Raw genomic sequence first — 18,454 nt, 5'->3', positions numbered from 1 at the left:
GTATTAGGGTGGCACCCTCCTTTTGACTATATATGGTCAAACTGGAAGTGTCATGGCATCAGGTGCATGGTGGGAGTCAGAGGTTTCCTAGAAACTTTTATGGTAACGATGGTATAATGAAGCTGTAATGTCAAGAAGCAGTAGATTTCCCCACCATCTTGGTTCTAACCAATTGGAACTTGTGCTGCCACCGTCTTGTTTTGATCAGGGTAGCTCGAAACTTTGTTTTGAGACTTCTTGACTCAGTTAGGCAATGCTTGAACAATTAGGCAATGCATGAAACAGTGCCTAGAGCAATGCCTAAGGAAATGCCTGAAACGTTGCCTGCCAGTTCCCTGTCTCAGTGATACATGGGTCATAGTGAGTAGAAGAACAATCCATGATTCATGATACAGATTGGAGGCAGAGAGAGATACTGGGGAGAATTATGTGTCTGTTTGAAGACCATCATAATCTTTTTCCAGTAACTCTTTTTAATTAAGAAACAATATGATTGTTTTAATAACACACAAGATTATCAAGAAATATGTAAGAGCATAAATAAGGTGATAGCCAAAGCAGACATTTTTCAAATGCACGTGATTGTAGGGCTAAAATGAATTTTTGTGAAATCAATTATAATTCTACTAGGAGAAAAGTCAGGAAGACTGACATTCTATATCTTTGTCAATGATAACATTACCAGGTTTATAAGCTGTTTAGATTCAAATTGTTGCATTTATCAAATTAAATTTTAATTCGGTGTTATTTTTTTCTCCTCACTAGAATTTGAGAAAATTTAAGGCAAGAGCCATATTTTCATCACTACATCTTCAACACCTGTTATAAGATAATTAAGTATAACTGGAATGAGTTAATCATACATTAGAAAGTCCTTTAATAATTTCAGTATTTAGTATGAATTTCTATTAATAAATTATTACAAAGGAAAGAGTGTATAATACTAAGAGGTTTTATACAATAAATTTTGCATATGACTTGCCTAATACAAAGTACAGTGTGTAGAATATTATCATAGGAGATGTTATTTCTCTTCTCTTCTTCCAAACACCCTAAAGATATTTCTAGATTCTCAGATTAAATTCAGTTTTCTGGAAAGCTGAACTCTTACCAGTTTATCTAAATTTCATGCATTTTCCTTGATGTTTTTAAAAATTTTCTCTTTTCTCTGTTTTTGTTTTAATTTTTAGAGTTATTTAATATACCTTTGTTTTAATTTTTAGAGTTATTTAATATACCTAAAGAAAAATACTGCTGACCAAAAAAGAATAATAATTGTTGATACCTCATAAAGTTCTTGGCAGAATTAAATGAGCTAATACATAGAAAATTATTAGAATATGTCTGCAATATAGTGATTGCTGAAAACCATCATCTTCTGCCCTGCTATTACTACTTCTCATTGTCATAATTAATATTAATATAATAATTTTAATACATATAACTTTCTAATATTTTCAAATATTGAAGTGGATATTTGTATTTTATTCCCACCCACTAGTGATTGTGGTTATTTGTTTTCACAGAAATGCCAAATAGAATGGAATTTCCTAAAAACATTCATTTCTATTACCTGGTAAGAATGAAAAGTTCCAAAGTCCGTATCTATTGTGATATTCTCTCCATCAAACTAAATACCCTGTCTCTTCCAAGGCAGACCACTCCTATTCAAAACCATAATCATTAACTAGGATTTTTCACTTCATACAAATACATGTGAATAGAACAGTTTAATGTTCATAAAATTATGAAGAAATATTCAGCTTTATCAAATTTATTGAATGCAATGTGGGGAAAATTTTAATATGAAAATGGCAAAAACCATGTATAACTATACTGAAGCAAAGACTGTTTTGAGAGGGTATGCATAATAATAGAAAGCTTTTACAAGAATCTTATTCTTTTAACATTCTTTCATTTACTAGAAGAAAACAGAACCTTTTGGATGGTGTCCTTAAAGGCTTGCTTTACTTGCTGGTTTCGCAGGGTATATATAAATGGATTCATCATAGGAGCAACAGAAGTATTGAGAATAGCTACTCCTTTGGTCAAGGACGCTTTTTCTTTTGCAGAGGGATTAGCATACATGAATATGCAGCTTCCATAAGAAATGGAAATGACAATCATGTGAGAGGAGCATGTAGAAAATGCCTTTTTTCTCTGACTAGCAGAAGGAAGTTTCAAAATTGTGCTAATGATGAACATGTAGGATAGAATGATTAATGCCAAAGTGAAAAGCAGAATCACTATTGCAGAGTAAAAGCCAATCACTTCTAGGAGCCATGTGTCTGAGCAGGATAATTGTAATAGGGGGAAATAGTCACAGGCAAAGTGATCAATGACATTGGAGCCACAGTAATCTAACTGGAGAAAAAGAATAACTGGTGGAAAGATATTTAAGAATCCTGCCAACCAAGCACAAAAGACAAGCAATATGCAGACTCTCTTGTTCATGATGGTTGTGTAGTGCAGGGGTTTGCAGATGGCTACGTAACGATCATAGGACATAGCAGTTAGAAGGTAAAATTCAGTTATACCCATGAAGATGAAGAAAAACAACTGAGCTGTACAATTATTATAGGAAATAGTTTTGTCTCTGGTGATAATTGTGCCCAGAAATCTAGGGATGCAGACAGTTGTAAAGGTTACTTCTAATACAGAGAAGTTCCTGAGGAAGAAATACATAGGAGTCTGTAGATGGGAGTCCACCAAGGTGAGAGTGATGATGGTCAAGTTTCCAGTGATGCTTAATATATACATGATAATTAAAAAGAGAAAAATCACAATCTGGAGCTCCGGGTCATCTGACAGCCCTAGAAGAATGAATTCTGTGGGTACTGTGTGGTTTTTCATTGCTGATCTTTATTTTTCCACTTTTAGAATAGAAAATGTGTGTTCCTCCTATAGAATTAAAACAAAAAGTAAAACACTATTGAGGATAGGATATAACATTTTAAAAGTGTGTATAATTATGAACAATCTATGAAATATTAAAAAAAAACTCATGTGCTTTCTATCAGCACCTCTCTTCAATTCCCACTCTACCTTTCATTCAAGTAAAAAATATTATCTGACGTTAAAAATCAATCTGTCTCCATTGAAAATACACTACTACAGGCCATGGATAAAAAATTCTGGTGTTAGCATTTATACAGAAGCTAGTTCTAATGTTTTTTTCAAAATTGAGCTTCTAATTGTTTTTAAAAATATTTAAAACATATGAAAGTATTCCAATTGATTTTTTCCCTTTCCTCAATATGATAAAAAGGAACCTATAATGTAGCATAATCTAAATACAGAATTTGAAAATTTACAGAGCTTATTTAGACCGACTGTAAAATGTGATATTTTGAGAAACTGAGTCCACAAAGTTTAGAAAACTTTCACAAGGTTAAAAAACCAGTCACCATAGTTATCATCTTTTTTGAAAATGAACGTTATCCATGTCTATGTTTTGTTGGCATTCTCTCCTAGATTACTGAAGGGTTTGATTGATGCTATTATCTTCCATGCCTCATTTTATTGCCTCTTCTAGCAAAAAAAGCTAGAAGAACAAGAAAGGGAAATTTCTGTTGCTAAAACAAATCAGTGTCTAGAAACATTTGAATTCATACAAAGCGCAATTCAGCTTTTTATCTGCGATATTGCTATAGCAAATGAACAAGTAGACTGTTGAAATAACATATACTGGGAATAACATTTTCTTAATAATAAACAGTTATTTAATTTTTAATATTATAAGAGTTGTAAGCCCACAATCATGTGCAAATAGTATTTTAAAACATAAAAATAAAGTACAATAATATGTATTATATTTAAGAGTAACAAATTTACTTACTTCCTGATTCTTCTTGATAATTTATTCTGTAATTCTACCATCTGGCTTTCTTAAATAGTCATATAATTTCAGAGCTGGCAAATCGATTTGGTAATTTATTTGGTTTTCTTTGTACTTTCAAAACAAGTGTGGTGATTTAACTTTTTCATGGCCTTCAGAAATTATAGCTCTTCTTATTTCTATAATATTGGACCCACAATATCCTTAATTTCTGATATTGTAAAATTGTTGAAACATTTTATTATATTACAATTCTTGCTTTTCCTCTCTCATGCAAGATCCTTTCTCATATAAACACAGTTATATCCAGATTAACTAGTAAAGTACTCTACCATTTTCTGTTTTCCATGTAATGAACAGTTGTTAAAACATTTACCTTTGCATTTATGCAAACATTTTAAACAAATATTTTGTAACCCTATATATACATAAAATCTAAGTAATACTTCTCTTAGCCTTCAGAGAATGTTACATTTTCCTGAAAATGCTAATTTGAACGATAGAAAATAAGGAATGTGCCTGTCTATGTATGTTATATAAATGGAACTGGACTTATTTTATCTATGTCTTTCTTGTTGGCTCATGGGAATTCATTAAGTAAACAGAGAGTGCCAAGGTGAGGCATCATTAAAAGATACAGATAAATCATTGACATTGGTCTTTTTATAAATATTGATAAAGAAAGTATAAAAACATAATTATTGATATAAATGAGGCATATAGACAACATATGACATTGAGTGTATAAAAGTTTGATTTAGAATTTGATTCCTCTATAATTGTACAAGTCCATGTTTTTCTCTTAGAAATTCAGGAGAATTAGTATGTTTATATCCTTTAAATTTTGGCAACTCAGAAAAGAGATCTTTATCATACCACAAAGAGATGGTAGAAAACACTGCTTTGGATTTCTAGTACGACTTAATAGTCTTCTGAAATGGACTATATTAAGAACCTATGTAGAGTTTTATACCCTATATTGCTTCTTTGATTTTAGAGAAACCCTTCCCATACCGTATGACTAATGTCATAGCAATATTTGATAAAAATCACATTTATTGCCTTCTCACTACTTCCCTTCACTGTATCATTTACTGTTGTTAAATCTTTGTTTATAGTTGTATATATGACATCTTCTCATTGAAAAAATATTTATGAACCAAAAAAATAAATATTTGAAAATCTAGGATTAAATATTTTTAACATATTCATTTCTAAGTATTCTGCATTGAAGATGCAAGTTTCATGAGTAGAAAAATATATACTCATTTACTATATATATCATATATATGTAATATAAATTTGATATTTAATAATTTCTCCTTATTTTCTTTAAAAGTGTAAATATGGACATACAGCATGTAGCATTTAATCCCAGAAGAGCTGATCACTAATAGAATTGAAAGTTGAGAATATTTGAAAGAGCAAAGGAAAGGAAATAGGAAATAATGAATAAACCACTAGTTAACACATAAAACAATACAGAGGCGTTAAGATGTGGTGAGTTTATAACTGATGCATTTTGAGATAGGCATTGAAATTATAATTTCAACATATTTATGTAGAAATGGCGAAAAGTATTGAGTACTTATGAAAATTTTACTCCTTTGCTTTTGTTTTTTATCCAAATAATGATCATTTTCATATTTTCTTTCATAAACTCTTTAACAGTAAAACATATAGCAATTATTTTTTGAGATTGATTGACTACAAGGCATTGACTAAACATTTAACTTATTTCATTTTTCCAAACAGACAACAAAAAATCTATGAGGTAACCTATATTCATATAAAGAGCTGGATGAAGAAGAAAATGAGTTGTATTGTCTCCATCATCACAGCTGTATTTGTGAGCAATGTAGTCTTTACTGATTTTTTAGAGGCAAAACGCCAGCATTATTTAAAGATTTAACTTTAAAAGAGACTTCCCTGAATGTGTTCTTCCCACTGGGAAACTCTTCATTTCTTCGACTCCAGTAAAACATTTCATTTCTTAATTTCTGTCACCTTCATTATTATTTACAAGTACAATATAAGAAAGCCAAATGAGTCAGGAAAAAACTCCCTGAAATGGGAACACCTCCAAAATTTGAGTCATTGGAGTTAAATCTGACAGATTTCTGAGTTTCCTCCCTGGCTCACGTTCATGCTTTCCAACCTACTACTTCTCTTCTGAAGCCACAGATAATAGACTCTTTGCCATGTCCATTCTTAGATATTAGAGATTACAGAGGACGCAGAGTAGGAATTCAGTAGACTGGAATTATATTATGGGTTATGGAAGCCAAATTGTATGAATATCTAAAATAAAACATTTTTTTCCCACAAAACATTTTTTCCTTGAATATTTCTCCTATCTAAATCTGCTTGTTATTCTTTCTATATTCTGCTTTTTTACCCATACTGTGTTTTTATATTTTTCCTTTTATCTACGTCTTGTCATTTGCTACAAAAATGGGTGAACCTTGAGAACATTTTATGTGAAATAAGACAGTCACAGAAGGACAAATACTGTTTGATTCTACTTACATGAGATATATAAAGAAGTCAAACTTAATTGAAGCAGAAAGTACAATGTTGGTTGTCAGAGACTGGGGGAGGGAAAAATGAGGACTTGCTCTTTATTGGGTATAAAGTTTAAGTTATGCATAGCAAAAAAGTTTGAGAGATCTGTTGTACAACATTACCCTTACAGCTAATAGTACTGTTCTGTTCATTTTAAAAATTTTAAGTGCGATCTCATGTTATTCATTTTTTACCACAATAAAAATGTGAAAAAAAACCCAACTCTCTCATAGAAAATATGAAAAATTAAAAAAAGTATTATCAGATATTCATTATTTCCTGTTCTGTGTGTGTGTATGCATATTGAGATTGGAGTTCTATTTTCCCAACAATTTTAAGCACTTATACAGCTTTCCTTAGCACCTCATCTATAGTTTTGAAAAGTGCCCCCTCTTAATTATCCTTTAGGTTTCAACTCAAACAGAACTTCTGAGCAAACTTGATTCCTAGTCACAGTGAGCCAATCCATATGTACTCACAGTACTATTAATAACTAAATATTTATATTATAAAACTCCATCTATGTATTTATATATTTATGTATTTGTTTTGGGATTAAAGGAGTGAAGGATGTGCCATCCTAAAATATGCCAGACTGTTATATTAATTAGAGTTAAAAGCAATGGAGAAATTTTAGTTTTAGTTTTAGTTTAGCGAGCTGACCTCTCTCTTCCTACATGCAGCTAGCCATAAAGATTCCTGTGGGAGGGAACTCCTGCCATAGCAGGGCAAGAAGATAGCCTGATCACCAGAGACTGGGAATTGGAGACTGCAATGGACCTAAATAAATATACTTAATGGAGTAACCCTTATCTTCCACTAGTTTTACACCTCCCATATATCTCCTAGTAACTTGTCTAGAAAATTTACTGTCCCTAGGCAGATTTTCTTTGTCCTGTCATTTCTTCTGAAATTTATCATTCTTTGCCTAAAAAACATAAAGGTATCTTGCTTTGGCCACTTCTTTGTACTTCACTCTCTTGTGAAGACACCAAGTACATGTAAAACTAATAAAATTTATGTTCCTTTCTCTTATTAATCTGCCTGGTGTCAATTTGGTTTCTAGATCCAGCCGAAGAACCAACATAAGAGTTTAAGGGGGGTTAGATATGATCTCTGACTCCTCTGCAGGATTATAATCCTGATCAGAAATTAATCTCCTTTAGGGAAAACTGTGGCATAGTTTGGGATCTGCACCATTGCCTAGCACAGTCACACCACCAGGTGGATATTCAATAAATGTTTTATGAGTCAATGACTGAATTAAATAACTATAGTCTTATAAAATGAAAAATAGGGTCAATTGGTCAAAATTTCCAGGAAAAACATATGTAAACTGAGATACTAGAAACAATTATATTTGTTGACATCCATAGACAAAACAGAAAAAAACAATTTTATAATATTATAAATTCCTAAATTTCTGGAATTTTCAGAATTTGTAAGAAGTTTTTAAACCTCATGTGTATAGTTAATTTGCAGAAAATGTCTCAGTGCTTAATGAGTGTAAAAGTGGGAACAATTAAAGTTGTTTAGTATCATCTAAAATAATCAGAAAAGATCTTTTAAAATAAATCTTAAAAATTAATATAAAATATGACTGAAAAAATACGTCAACTTAATTCAGTGGAAGAACAGGTGTAAGATATGGCATAAATCAATCTAATGGAGGAGAAGAACATAGCAACAGGAGCTCTGAAGGAATTTGAATCCCTGAGAGAGGACCACTCTATTTTCAATGAGAGTTTTTGCTTTGTGAATAATGACCCTTTTGATATCTACAAAATAATAATAGATAACAGTTAATAAGCAATTACCTGCCAGCCATTTGAGTTCTCTAGAGTAGTTCCCCCTTATTTGTGTGGGACATGTTCCAAGACCCCTAGTGGATGGCTGAAACCCACAGATATACTGTGCACAAATTTCTTTTCCTTTCTTCACAATTTCACAGATAGGAGACTTGTTTTTACCGTAGATCTTAGCAACCTCAGCAAACAATTTTCTTCTTTACTTATTGAGAACTTTTTCACCTTTTCACTTAAAGGCAGCACTTTACAGCTTGTCTGTGGCATATTTGAATTGCCAGCATCACTACTCTTGACCTTTGAGGCCTTATTAAGTAAATACTACAATAGTGCAACAGTTGATCTGAGGGCAAAGGCATGATTCATGTCCTTGGGACGGAGCTGAACAGCACAGGCTTTGATCATGTTATTTACAATGATGTGCAATTTAAAACTTAAGAATTATTTGTTTCTGGAATTTCCCTTTAATATTTTCATACTGCAGTGGCTGTAACCATGGAAAGCGAAACTATGGTTAAGTGGGAACTACTGTATATGTATTAGGTCATCAGATGTACATAAGTTTATGAGAAAAACAAGGCTCAAGAAAATGATTTCCTCAAGGACACAGTTTATCCTAACAGCCAAAGTTCTTGTCACAGCACTAATTCGCCATGCCGAGATAAAAAACTCCTCACCATGAGAGTGAAACTATAGTGACAATAGTGAGTCCATCCAGTCTTGATTCCTTGTTGAATAGCAAATTACATTGGTCTGTACCCAAATAAATAGGGAAGAAGACATATTGTTTCAACATGTATTTAATTAGCACAATTCTCCTTGCTGTTAATATTTATTTTATTCACAAATTTTTTAATTATTTTTTATTTCAGCATATTATGGGGGTACAAATATTTAGGTTACATATATTGCCTTTGCCCCACCCCAGTCAGAGCTTCAAGTGAGTCCATTCCCCAGACAGTGCGCACTGCCCCCATTAAGTGTAAATATACCCGTCTCCTCCTCCCCCCTCCCATCTGCTCGACAGCTGATGAATGTTACTACTATATGTGCACATAAGTGTTGATCAGTTAATATCAATTTGATGGTGAGTACATGTGGTGCTTGTTTATGCATTCTTATGATAATTCACTTAGTAGAATGGGCTCCAGGTCTATCCAGGATAATACAAGAGGTGCTAGATCACCATTGTTTTTTGTGGCTGAGTAGAACTCCATGGTATATATATACCACATTTTATTAATCCACTCATGTATTGATGGACGCTTGGGTTGTTTCCACATCTTTGCAATTGTGAATTGTGCTGCTATAAACATTCTAGTGCAGATGTCTTTTTAATTTTATTGGCTTTATTGATGGCTGCTTGCAAGGATGACTGCCTCTGCCTGTTGGGATGGCAGTTGTTCCAAGCTCCTGATAGCCAGATAAAGCCATGGGTTCGCAACAAAATATAAGCCGTTCATACCATAGGCTTTGCAGACACTAATGTTGCTTTTGAATAACATTTCTTACTTACACAATACTATCCATGTAGTTTATAATTGATCTCTCAGTAAACAAATAATATCAAAACTCAAGTTTCAGCTTCAAAGGCTAGCGTGTCTAATTTTCTTAGGTTCTTACTGATGGTAAGTTGAAGGTCAAGTGTTATAACTCAAAAATTCAACAAACAGTCCTCAACTCATTTAACTGAAGATTATGTATCTTATTTGTTTGCTAATTATTGATATGAATGTGCAAAATTGAAACAATATTTTGATGTACACCCAAATGCACATAGATGGATAATACTTTTTGCTACAGTTACAGAGATGAACTTTATACTTAAGAAAAATATTTTAATTTAATAAGTTTGATCAGAATCACAGCTTTTGTCCAGACATAACAGTTTAAACGCATAAAATCTAGTCATATTATTTGTGTGACAGCATTGATCAATTCCTTTAGCAACTAGAAAAATTATTACTGTGTATTTCATAGAGAGTATAAGGAAATAAATGAGTTTATGTACTTAGTAATATGTTTGACATTTTTAAGTGCTAACTAAATGTTAGATATTAGCAGTGTGTCTATTTATCTCAAGCTTTGTTATACTGTATTTTTTTTACCTGTTATTCTATCATGGCTATTATCCTGGTATAAGAAATAAAAATAACAATCTATCTTCTTTATTGCTATGATTTTGTAAACTACTAATGAAGTTAACAAGCCTATTATTATTTAGATCTTAATATATTTATGCATCTGTGAAATATATTTTTTCATAGAGATATAACACATAGTCCATTTACTTCTTTTTTTCTCTCTTACTAGATCTACGTGACAGTAAGAACAAATCTTTTCAATCACTGAATCATTTCTTTAGTAGAAATTCACATTTATGAATAGATAAATAAGTAAATAAATGACATATATGTATTTGAAACTATTTAAAACATAGGCATATGTTAATCCTTAAAATATCATGAAGATTAAGTTCCTCAGAAATTTATTCACATGTTAATTTCTTGTATTGGAATTATTTGATTTCCATATTGTAGCAGCAGATAGTTGAGAACAAAAGATTAAAATTCTTTGACTATATTAAAATCTGTATAATTAAACTTTCCATTATTTCATAAACATTTAATTGTTTTACATTTTACTTTGTAAGTTATAGTAGTATACAACTTTAGAAATAAAGTGTGTTAGACAAAGTTTACAAAGATAATATCATTTGGAAGATCATGAGAGAAAAGTGAACATTTGAAGTTTAAATACTACCACAGTACAGCCAGTAATCAGTGACTTATACCTCAAGCCAAATGATTAATTATTGAATTGATGTTTGTATAATTAAAATAATTACAATGCATCCTAAATTTATTTTTATATTTACAATGAGAAATTGACTTTACAAAGAAATATTAATAGTAGTGGCATGCACTAAATGTCACAAAGTGTAAAAGTCTACATGTAAAGTACAATGCAATAGAACATACTGCCTCTAGGGACTGAATTTAATGGGTAGTGATACAGAACATGTAGGGTTTAAAAACTTGTTATATCATTGTCAATATTAATCTTGAAAATACAGAAAAAATTAAAGTTTGAGACTCTATGTTTGAAGTACAACATGATAACATATGTGCCATTTAGCAACTGATAGAATTAAAACAATTTTACTATTTCAGACATTTTGAGAAAATCTATAGAGTAAATAAATTTTACTATGTCTCTAAGTAAATCAATAAACAATGCAGTTGAGAAATGGGTGTGGAAGTGGAAGGAATGGACTGGGAAAACTATCAAATGAACTATAATGTGGCATATAAAGAAACTACAAGAAAGCAAGGATACTGATGCAGATACTCAGAAATTTCAAGATTGTACTTAATTGCTTTTTAATAGTATACTTTAGTTTTGACAAAAAAATCATTTCTTTGCATAAAACACAACTTTATGGACCACTTCTTTGAAGGCTTGTTTTACTTGCTGGTTCCTCAGGGTATAAATGAAGGGATTCAGCATGGGAGCAACAGAGGTATTGAGAATAGCTACTCCTTTTGTCAGTGATGCCTTTTCTTTTGCAGAGGGATTAGCATACATGAATATACAGCTTCCATAAGAAATGGAAATGACAATCATGTGAGAGGAGCAGGTGGAGAAAGCCTTTTTTCTCTGACTGGCAGATGGAATTCTCAAAATAGTCCTGATAATGTACATGTAAGATAAAATTACTAATGCCAAAGTGAATAGCAAAGTAACCAAAGCAAAGTAAAAACCAATTATTTCTAGGAGCCATGTATCTGAGCAAGATAGTTGTAAGAGGGGAAAATAGTCACATGCAAAGTGGTCAATGACATTGGAAGCGCAGTAATCCAGCTGGAGGAGAAGCATAAGGGGTGGGAAAATGGTCAGAAACCCACCCAACCAGGCACACAGCACAAGCAGGGTGCAGAGTTTCCTGTTCATGATGGTTGTGTAATGAAGGGGCTTGCAGATGGCAACATAGCGGTCGTAGGACATGGCAGTTAGAATGTAAAATTCAGTCACTCCCATGAAGATAAAGAAAAAGAGTTGGGCTGCACAGTTGTTAAAGGAAATGGTCTTATCCCTGGTGATAATTGCCCCCAGAAATCTAGGGATACATACAGTTGTGAAGGAGATTTCTAAGAAAGCAAAGTTCCGGAGGAAGAAATACATAGGCGTCTGTAGATGGGAGTCCACCAAGGTTAGGGTGATGATAGTCAGGTTTCCAGTGACACTTAATAGATATGTGATAAATAAAAAAAGGAAAATCACAGTCTGAAGGTCAGGGTCATCAGAAAGGCCTAGGAGGACAAACTCTGTGATTACTGTATGGTTCATGTCTTTCTCTGACCCTCTGTCTCTCTATTTGTTGTTCTCTCTCTCTCTCCTTTTTTCTTCTTTTAAAGATATTTAGGTAGAAAGAGAAATAAAGGGAAGAGATGAAAGATATAATTCATCCTGATTGAATATCATCATCTCATCATCATTGATATAGTTCTAAAATATCTTCTATAATCTATGGCAATTTTATTTTGACTATCTTGTTTGCATTAGGTTTTAATATGTATTTCTGGGTCCAGTTTATATACTAGTTCTTTTATTTTAAATCTAGCAGGAGAAGTTAGGAAATCTTCATAAAGTAAGCCACATTATTGAGAGATGGTGAATAAAATCCTTAAATCTTGCATTGGGCTCAATTTATGCAAAATATCATCACCTTTTTTGTTGAAACAATCACATGAAATCCATGTTTTTCTTTCTTTTTCCATTACACATATATTAAAGGATACCACCACCTAAAAACAAAATGGTAAAAGTGAAAATTAGAAGACTAAAGGAACAAACCTTTACTCTTTTTATAAGAAACTAAATATTTTTAGCAAATAAAATACTTTTATTTTAATAATCATTTATATAATTTATTAATTTTATTTTAAATATTAATATTTTGTTCTAATTGTCAAGATAATATAAGAAAACTCTATATATTATATATATTTACTATAAGATAGAGTAAAAAGGTAATTGTTTTATCTAACAAATAGGAAGATACTTATTCATTTGTTGGATTGTCTTATATTTCCATCAGAATCTTTGATGTGTTCTATGACTTACAAGAAGTGTGTGTGTGCGTGTGTGTGCGCGCGCGCGTCTATGTGTATATATAGAGAGAGAGGGAGAGAGAGAGAGAGCAAGATGCATTTTTATTTTTGAGCTTAAAGGGACATGCAATATTAATCTATTTTTCATTTTTCTCTGATGCACAAATTAGAAAAATAACTACTTGCCTTAGATCTTAGCAGCAATGTCACTCGGATTGTAGCACAGTACATTTTCCATTTGAACATCCTCCCTCCTGAGCAGTTAAGTTTTATGGAAAAATGTTTTATTCCCTAGTAATTTTGCCCACATGAGATCCACTCATCTTTTTGAATCCACTCATCCATAAGGATATCCAGAAATGTATAGGAAAACCTTTCACATTCATCCTAACATGTTCAGTGAAACCCCAGCTATTCAAACACTGTGCGGATATACTATTCTGTAGATTTGGTTGCTAAAATCCTGACCACTATCTCCTCTATATTTTAGATGGTAAAATTTCTGCTATTAAGGATGGAATGTAAAATCATTGCTTCTCCTCCAGATACTACCAACATTCACACTAATCAAATTTGATTTATTTTTTCTCTATTTTATAATGAGTAATATTTCAGGAAATAAAAACAGAACATTAACATCTTCAGAAGATGTGGAAATACACTATATTCCTCTTCAATGATGTTGATCTAGATGTTCAACAAAGTAATATTTAAAGAGAGAACAGAGAATGATATGACAATATTGGGTATTATGACTATAGATTTTTTAAACTAGGATCTGGCTTCCCTCTGGTTTATTTAGATCTAAAATACTTCAAGCATATTTATTTTGACCTCGAAAGATTTGATCTCCTAGGAACAAGGCAAAGTCCAGGCCACAACTCTGCCATATTATAAACCATGAGGGATTTCTGGAAGCCATTCTTAGATTTCCCAGTAGCCTCCTAACTCTTCTCCATGGTCACTCTCCCTTGAGGATGGTTACATGCATATTTTTATCCTACAGACGGCCTAAAATGTTGCCTTCTATAAAATATTTATTTATAGTAATTACCTAATATTTTATAATTATATAATATTTCATGAGTAATAAAAATAGCCAAGAAATCTACTTTCTTACAACTAGAACTCTTAATGTAATTGATATTTAACCATCTTTTGAAATACAAAAGTTTTCTACATATGCCTTCTTTGTTGTTTATCCTTAGGCTTTGTTGGGTGTTGGGGCATCAAGAAACAAAAGATTATTCCATATAATAAGTTAAAGAATAACTATTATAATGCATATACTGTGCTCACAATTTTTGAAATACTATTACATAGTTTAATTAATTTAATTTTCATTACAAATTGGAACATTTAACTGCAATGTCCCTTTTGCCCACTGTATTGTTCATCTTGGCCTTTACATTTATTTATCACCTCTTTAACATTCTAATGAGAAACACCACAAAATGACAAACTTTTATTTCTGTGAAATTCTGGTTAGTAGATTATAACTAATTATTTTCCTTAATGTTGTTCTTTATGTTTCCCAAAGTTTTGGCAGTAAAATATATGTAATCAGATAAGCCATGTATTTGATATATTATTATATAAATTAATAAAACTTATTAAGAACTACTTTATACAAAAAGTGTTATACACTTAATAAAATAATAAACATGTATTTAAGATAAAAATATGATTATGAATTTATATAATCAAATATTTTATTTTTTCAACTTTATTGAGGTATATTTGATGGACAGAAATTTTTGTATATTTAAGGTGTAAAATGTGATGTTTTGATATAAATACACCTTGTCCATCATCTAATAAAACAGTTATTAATACAGAACTATGTCATGGCTGGGGTGCAAGTTTATGAATTGCTTTGTTGCTAAATAAGCACTTAGTAAAAGGGGTATTTTGTCAGATGTGTCTCTACATCACAGGGAGTGTTATCCTTACCCACTTAGTTCTTATGGATCGGTTTTGTGGAAATAGTAGAAATGATGCTATGTTTTTATGATAAAATCCCAATTAATAGCAGCAAGAAATTCTATCACTATTCATGGAGAGCAAATGTGCAGTGGTGTCTCACTTGATGGGATCCTCACTCTATTAATTTCTGTAGCTGCTATTTAGATTTTAGAGGCTTAATCCAGGTTTAGGTTTAGGGTTTTTTTTCCGAAACTACTCCAGAAAGGAAATTTACAAAATAAATGAGCAGTTATTGGTGATCAATGGCTGGATCCATTTGTTTATAATGTGCTACAAAATGGTTATATTCTAAATCTATCATTTGCCATTTGTTTATTCATTGTTACAGATCACATAGAAAAGCCCAGAGGAATGCTACTTTATTCAGTATTCCAAGTTGGTTCTCTAGTATCTTTTTGTACATACTATTATAAACACATGGATTTATAATTTTTGTTTTAGTTCATGTTAGTGTTTGGCATACATATTTCAGGGAAGATTTAAATTGACATTCCTACCTGTTTGGGTGGCTTAGCCAGGGGAAATTCCTCAAATTGGCTTCTGACTCTTGTGGACATTATGCTTTTACTTTTTGATTGCTTCCTTCTTATCTAGCATAAGTTACTCCAGGCTCATGTTGCACTCTCCTACGTTAGCCCTAGAATCAATCATTTCTCCAAAGAGTCCTCCTTACATTGATTGGGAAATGTTGAATCAAGATAAGAATCTGGGCACTAGTCATGATGATTTTTATGAGGTCAATCATTTGTTCTAGGTATTTTCAGTAGATAGTACCAGCAAACATGTATTTTTTATTATAAAATATTTTATGAGTGCATACTAAAACATATAATTGAAATTTTGAACTGCAGGATTTTTATATACTTCCTTTTATCTTTCCATTTATATTTCTTTTCTCTGATATTAGAACCCAGGCTAGAACATTAATTTTCATTTCTCTTTTTTCCACATTGTGCATGCAACAGTATTAGAATAACACTGAGGGCACTACCACCCACAATATCATTCCTGATAACAGTTTAAGATTTTTTTAACTATTCTGTTTGTGCTTAGATCACATCCCACATTGATGTACAGCCCAATTACTGTATTTTAAATCAGTTGAATAATTCTGTTCATGTGGTTACCTTACCAACTAAATAGATACTTAATTATATTTAATTCACTTAAGTTTTATTTTTTCAAGGATTCTTTTTTAAAAATTTAATATACCTGTAATTATTAAATCTTAACATGGGTCCAAAGTCGAATATTCAAAACTAGTTATATTCCAAAAAGTCTATCTTCAAACGTTGATCCTTCAGACCTATTTCCTTGACTGTAGAAAAAAGTTTAAATATTATGTCATACTGTTCCTTATTTTTTTATTTTTAATCATAAACAATTACATGTGCAAATTACTGTTTCCCTTTCTTAGGGAAATATTTTTCCCATTTTCTTTAATCAACATATTTAATATATCCTGAAGACCATGATACAAGTGTATAAATATACCTCTTATTCCTTTTACAGCTGCAGTGTATGGATATACTGTAGTGTATTCAAAAAGTCCACTAAAGATGAAAATGTTTTTTCTTTCTAGTCTTGCTATTACAAATAGTCATATAACAAATAGACTTGTGAATTTGCATTTAGTATTTTTTTGCCATTGTTTCCTTAAAATAATTTCCTAGAAGTGGGTTTTCTTGTCAATTAATAAAGGCATATGTGATTTTACTAAATATTATCAAATCCCCCCATCAAGTGACTACTCCTCCACAGCTTCACCAACAGAGAATTTTGCCACATTTTGATGTTTTTGCCAATAAATCAAAAATAATTGATAGATCAATGCAGTTCTCATATGGTGAGATAGAGACAGTTTTTTCAAAAAAATTAAGCTTTATTTGTGTTTGTCATTTTAAAAAATATTTCATTATGACTCTGATCCAATTTTTTATATTTTTTATGCTTTCTTTATGTTTAGAAGGGAGATAAAATATTGTTTCTAAACAAAGTTGAAAGTTATGTTCTGACACAGAATTATGTTTTTATTTGCCTTTGGGTATAACATTAAAAAATATTTTATTGTGTTAAGAACATTTAACATGAGCTCTACCCACTTAGCAAATTTTAAGAGTGTAATGCAGTATTTCTAATTATAGGAACAATGTGCAACAGATCTCTAGAACTTATTCATCTTGCATAGCTGAAATATTATTCTCATTAATTAGCTATTCCCCATTTCCCCTCACCCCAGCACTTGGTAACCATAGTTGTTTCTTCTGGTATATAAGTTTGACTCTTTTAGATGCCTCATATGAGTGGAGTCATCCTTCTGTGACTAATTTATTTATTTAGTATAGTGTCTTCAAGTTTCATCTGGCCGAAAGGCAGAGGGAGATGCTTCAGGTCAGAGGGGGGTGAGCAACCTGAATCTCGCTTCTGTCTGCTTGACTGTGGATTCCAAAATGCCCATCTTCCATGAGCAGGCTCTTTGGCATGGTGGGACATCTGCACTGCCCCCACCCCAGGCTTCCCCAGCAGCCTGGGAAATGACCACTGACTCCTCTTGTGATGGTGCTTGTGCCAGCCTTTGGGGGGCCTGGATGCAGGCTTGCCTGACCCAGTCCTACCTGGCTTTGCCTCTGCCCCCATCAACTATGGTGGTGGCAGATCACAAAAAGGGGACCCTTGGGAGGTCCAGGGGCCTTTTCCAGCAGCTTGGACATCTGATAGACTAGGGCTGGGCATAGCTCCCACAAAGAGCACCATATCTAGCTCTCTCCTGCCAGCACCATCTACTGGCAGGGAGGTCAACAAGTACAGCCAAATTCATTATTTGCTGATTCAGTTGTACAGAGCTCCACCAACTCTAAGCCACAATTACCAGATACTGGTATGGAAACAAAACTGAATGTCCCAACATAATTCTCACTGTTGAAGGCACAATTTGGGGAAAGAGGCAAGATTCCAGAGACTCCCATGCCTCTTTCTCAGCAGGAGGCAGAAAACCTGTCCACACATATGGCATATTACCAGTACAACCTACAAATAAGTAACATTTGAGTAAACCACCACACTGAAACTCTCTATTACTAAGGAATTTATTCAGAGCCTTGACCATATGAAAGTACACACCAGCAAAGCCAAAGGTCCTTACCTAA

At 32.3% G+C, this 18,454-nt stretch overlaps 2 protein-coding genes across 2 annotated transcripts; both read right to left on the bottom strand.

Moving 5' to 3' along the window:
- Positions 1-1,914: 1,914 nt before the first annotated feature.
- On the bottom strand, positions 1,915-2,853 carry LOC138396996 (olfactory receptor 6C3-like). The gene has a single exon (XM_069490843.1). It carries the CDS (start codon positions 2,851-2,853, stop codon positions 1,915-1,917), a length of 939 nt encoding a protein of 312 aa, XP_069346944.1.
- An 8,769-nt stretch (positions 2,854-11,622) lies between these two features.
- Positions 11,623-12,558, bottom strand: LOC138396924 (olfactory receptor 6C3). The gene has a single exon (XM_069490710.1). It carries the CDS (start codon positions 12,556-12,558, stop codon positions 11,623-11,625), a length of 936 nt encoding a protein of 311 aa, XP_069346811.1.
- Between the last annotated feature and the right edge of the window lie 5,896 nt (positions 12,559-18,454).

This window comes from Eulemur rufifrons, chromosome 16 (assembly GCF_041146395.1).
Source record: "Eulemur rufifrons isolate Redbay chromosome 16, OSU_ERuf_1, whole genome shotgun sequence".
Taxonomy (NCBI): domain Eukaryota; kingdom Metazoa; phylum Chordata; class Mammalia; order Primates; family Lemuridae; genus Eulemur; species Eulemur rufifrons.
The sequence above is the reverse complement of the archived record's forward strand: the minus strand, read 5'-3'. Positions and strand labels throughout refer to the sequence as shown.

Coding starts and splice junctions, on each gene's coding strand:
- LOC138396996 (XM_069490843.1), bottom strand. CDS start 2,853: ATGAAAAACCACACAGTACCCACAGAATTCATTCTTCTAGGGCTGTCA.
- LOC138396924 (XM_069490710.1), bottom strand. CDS start 12,558: ATGAACCATACAGTAATCACAGAGTTTGTCCTCCTAGGCCTTTCTGAT.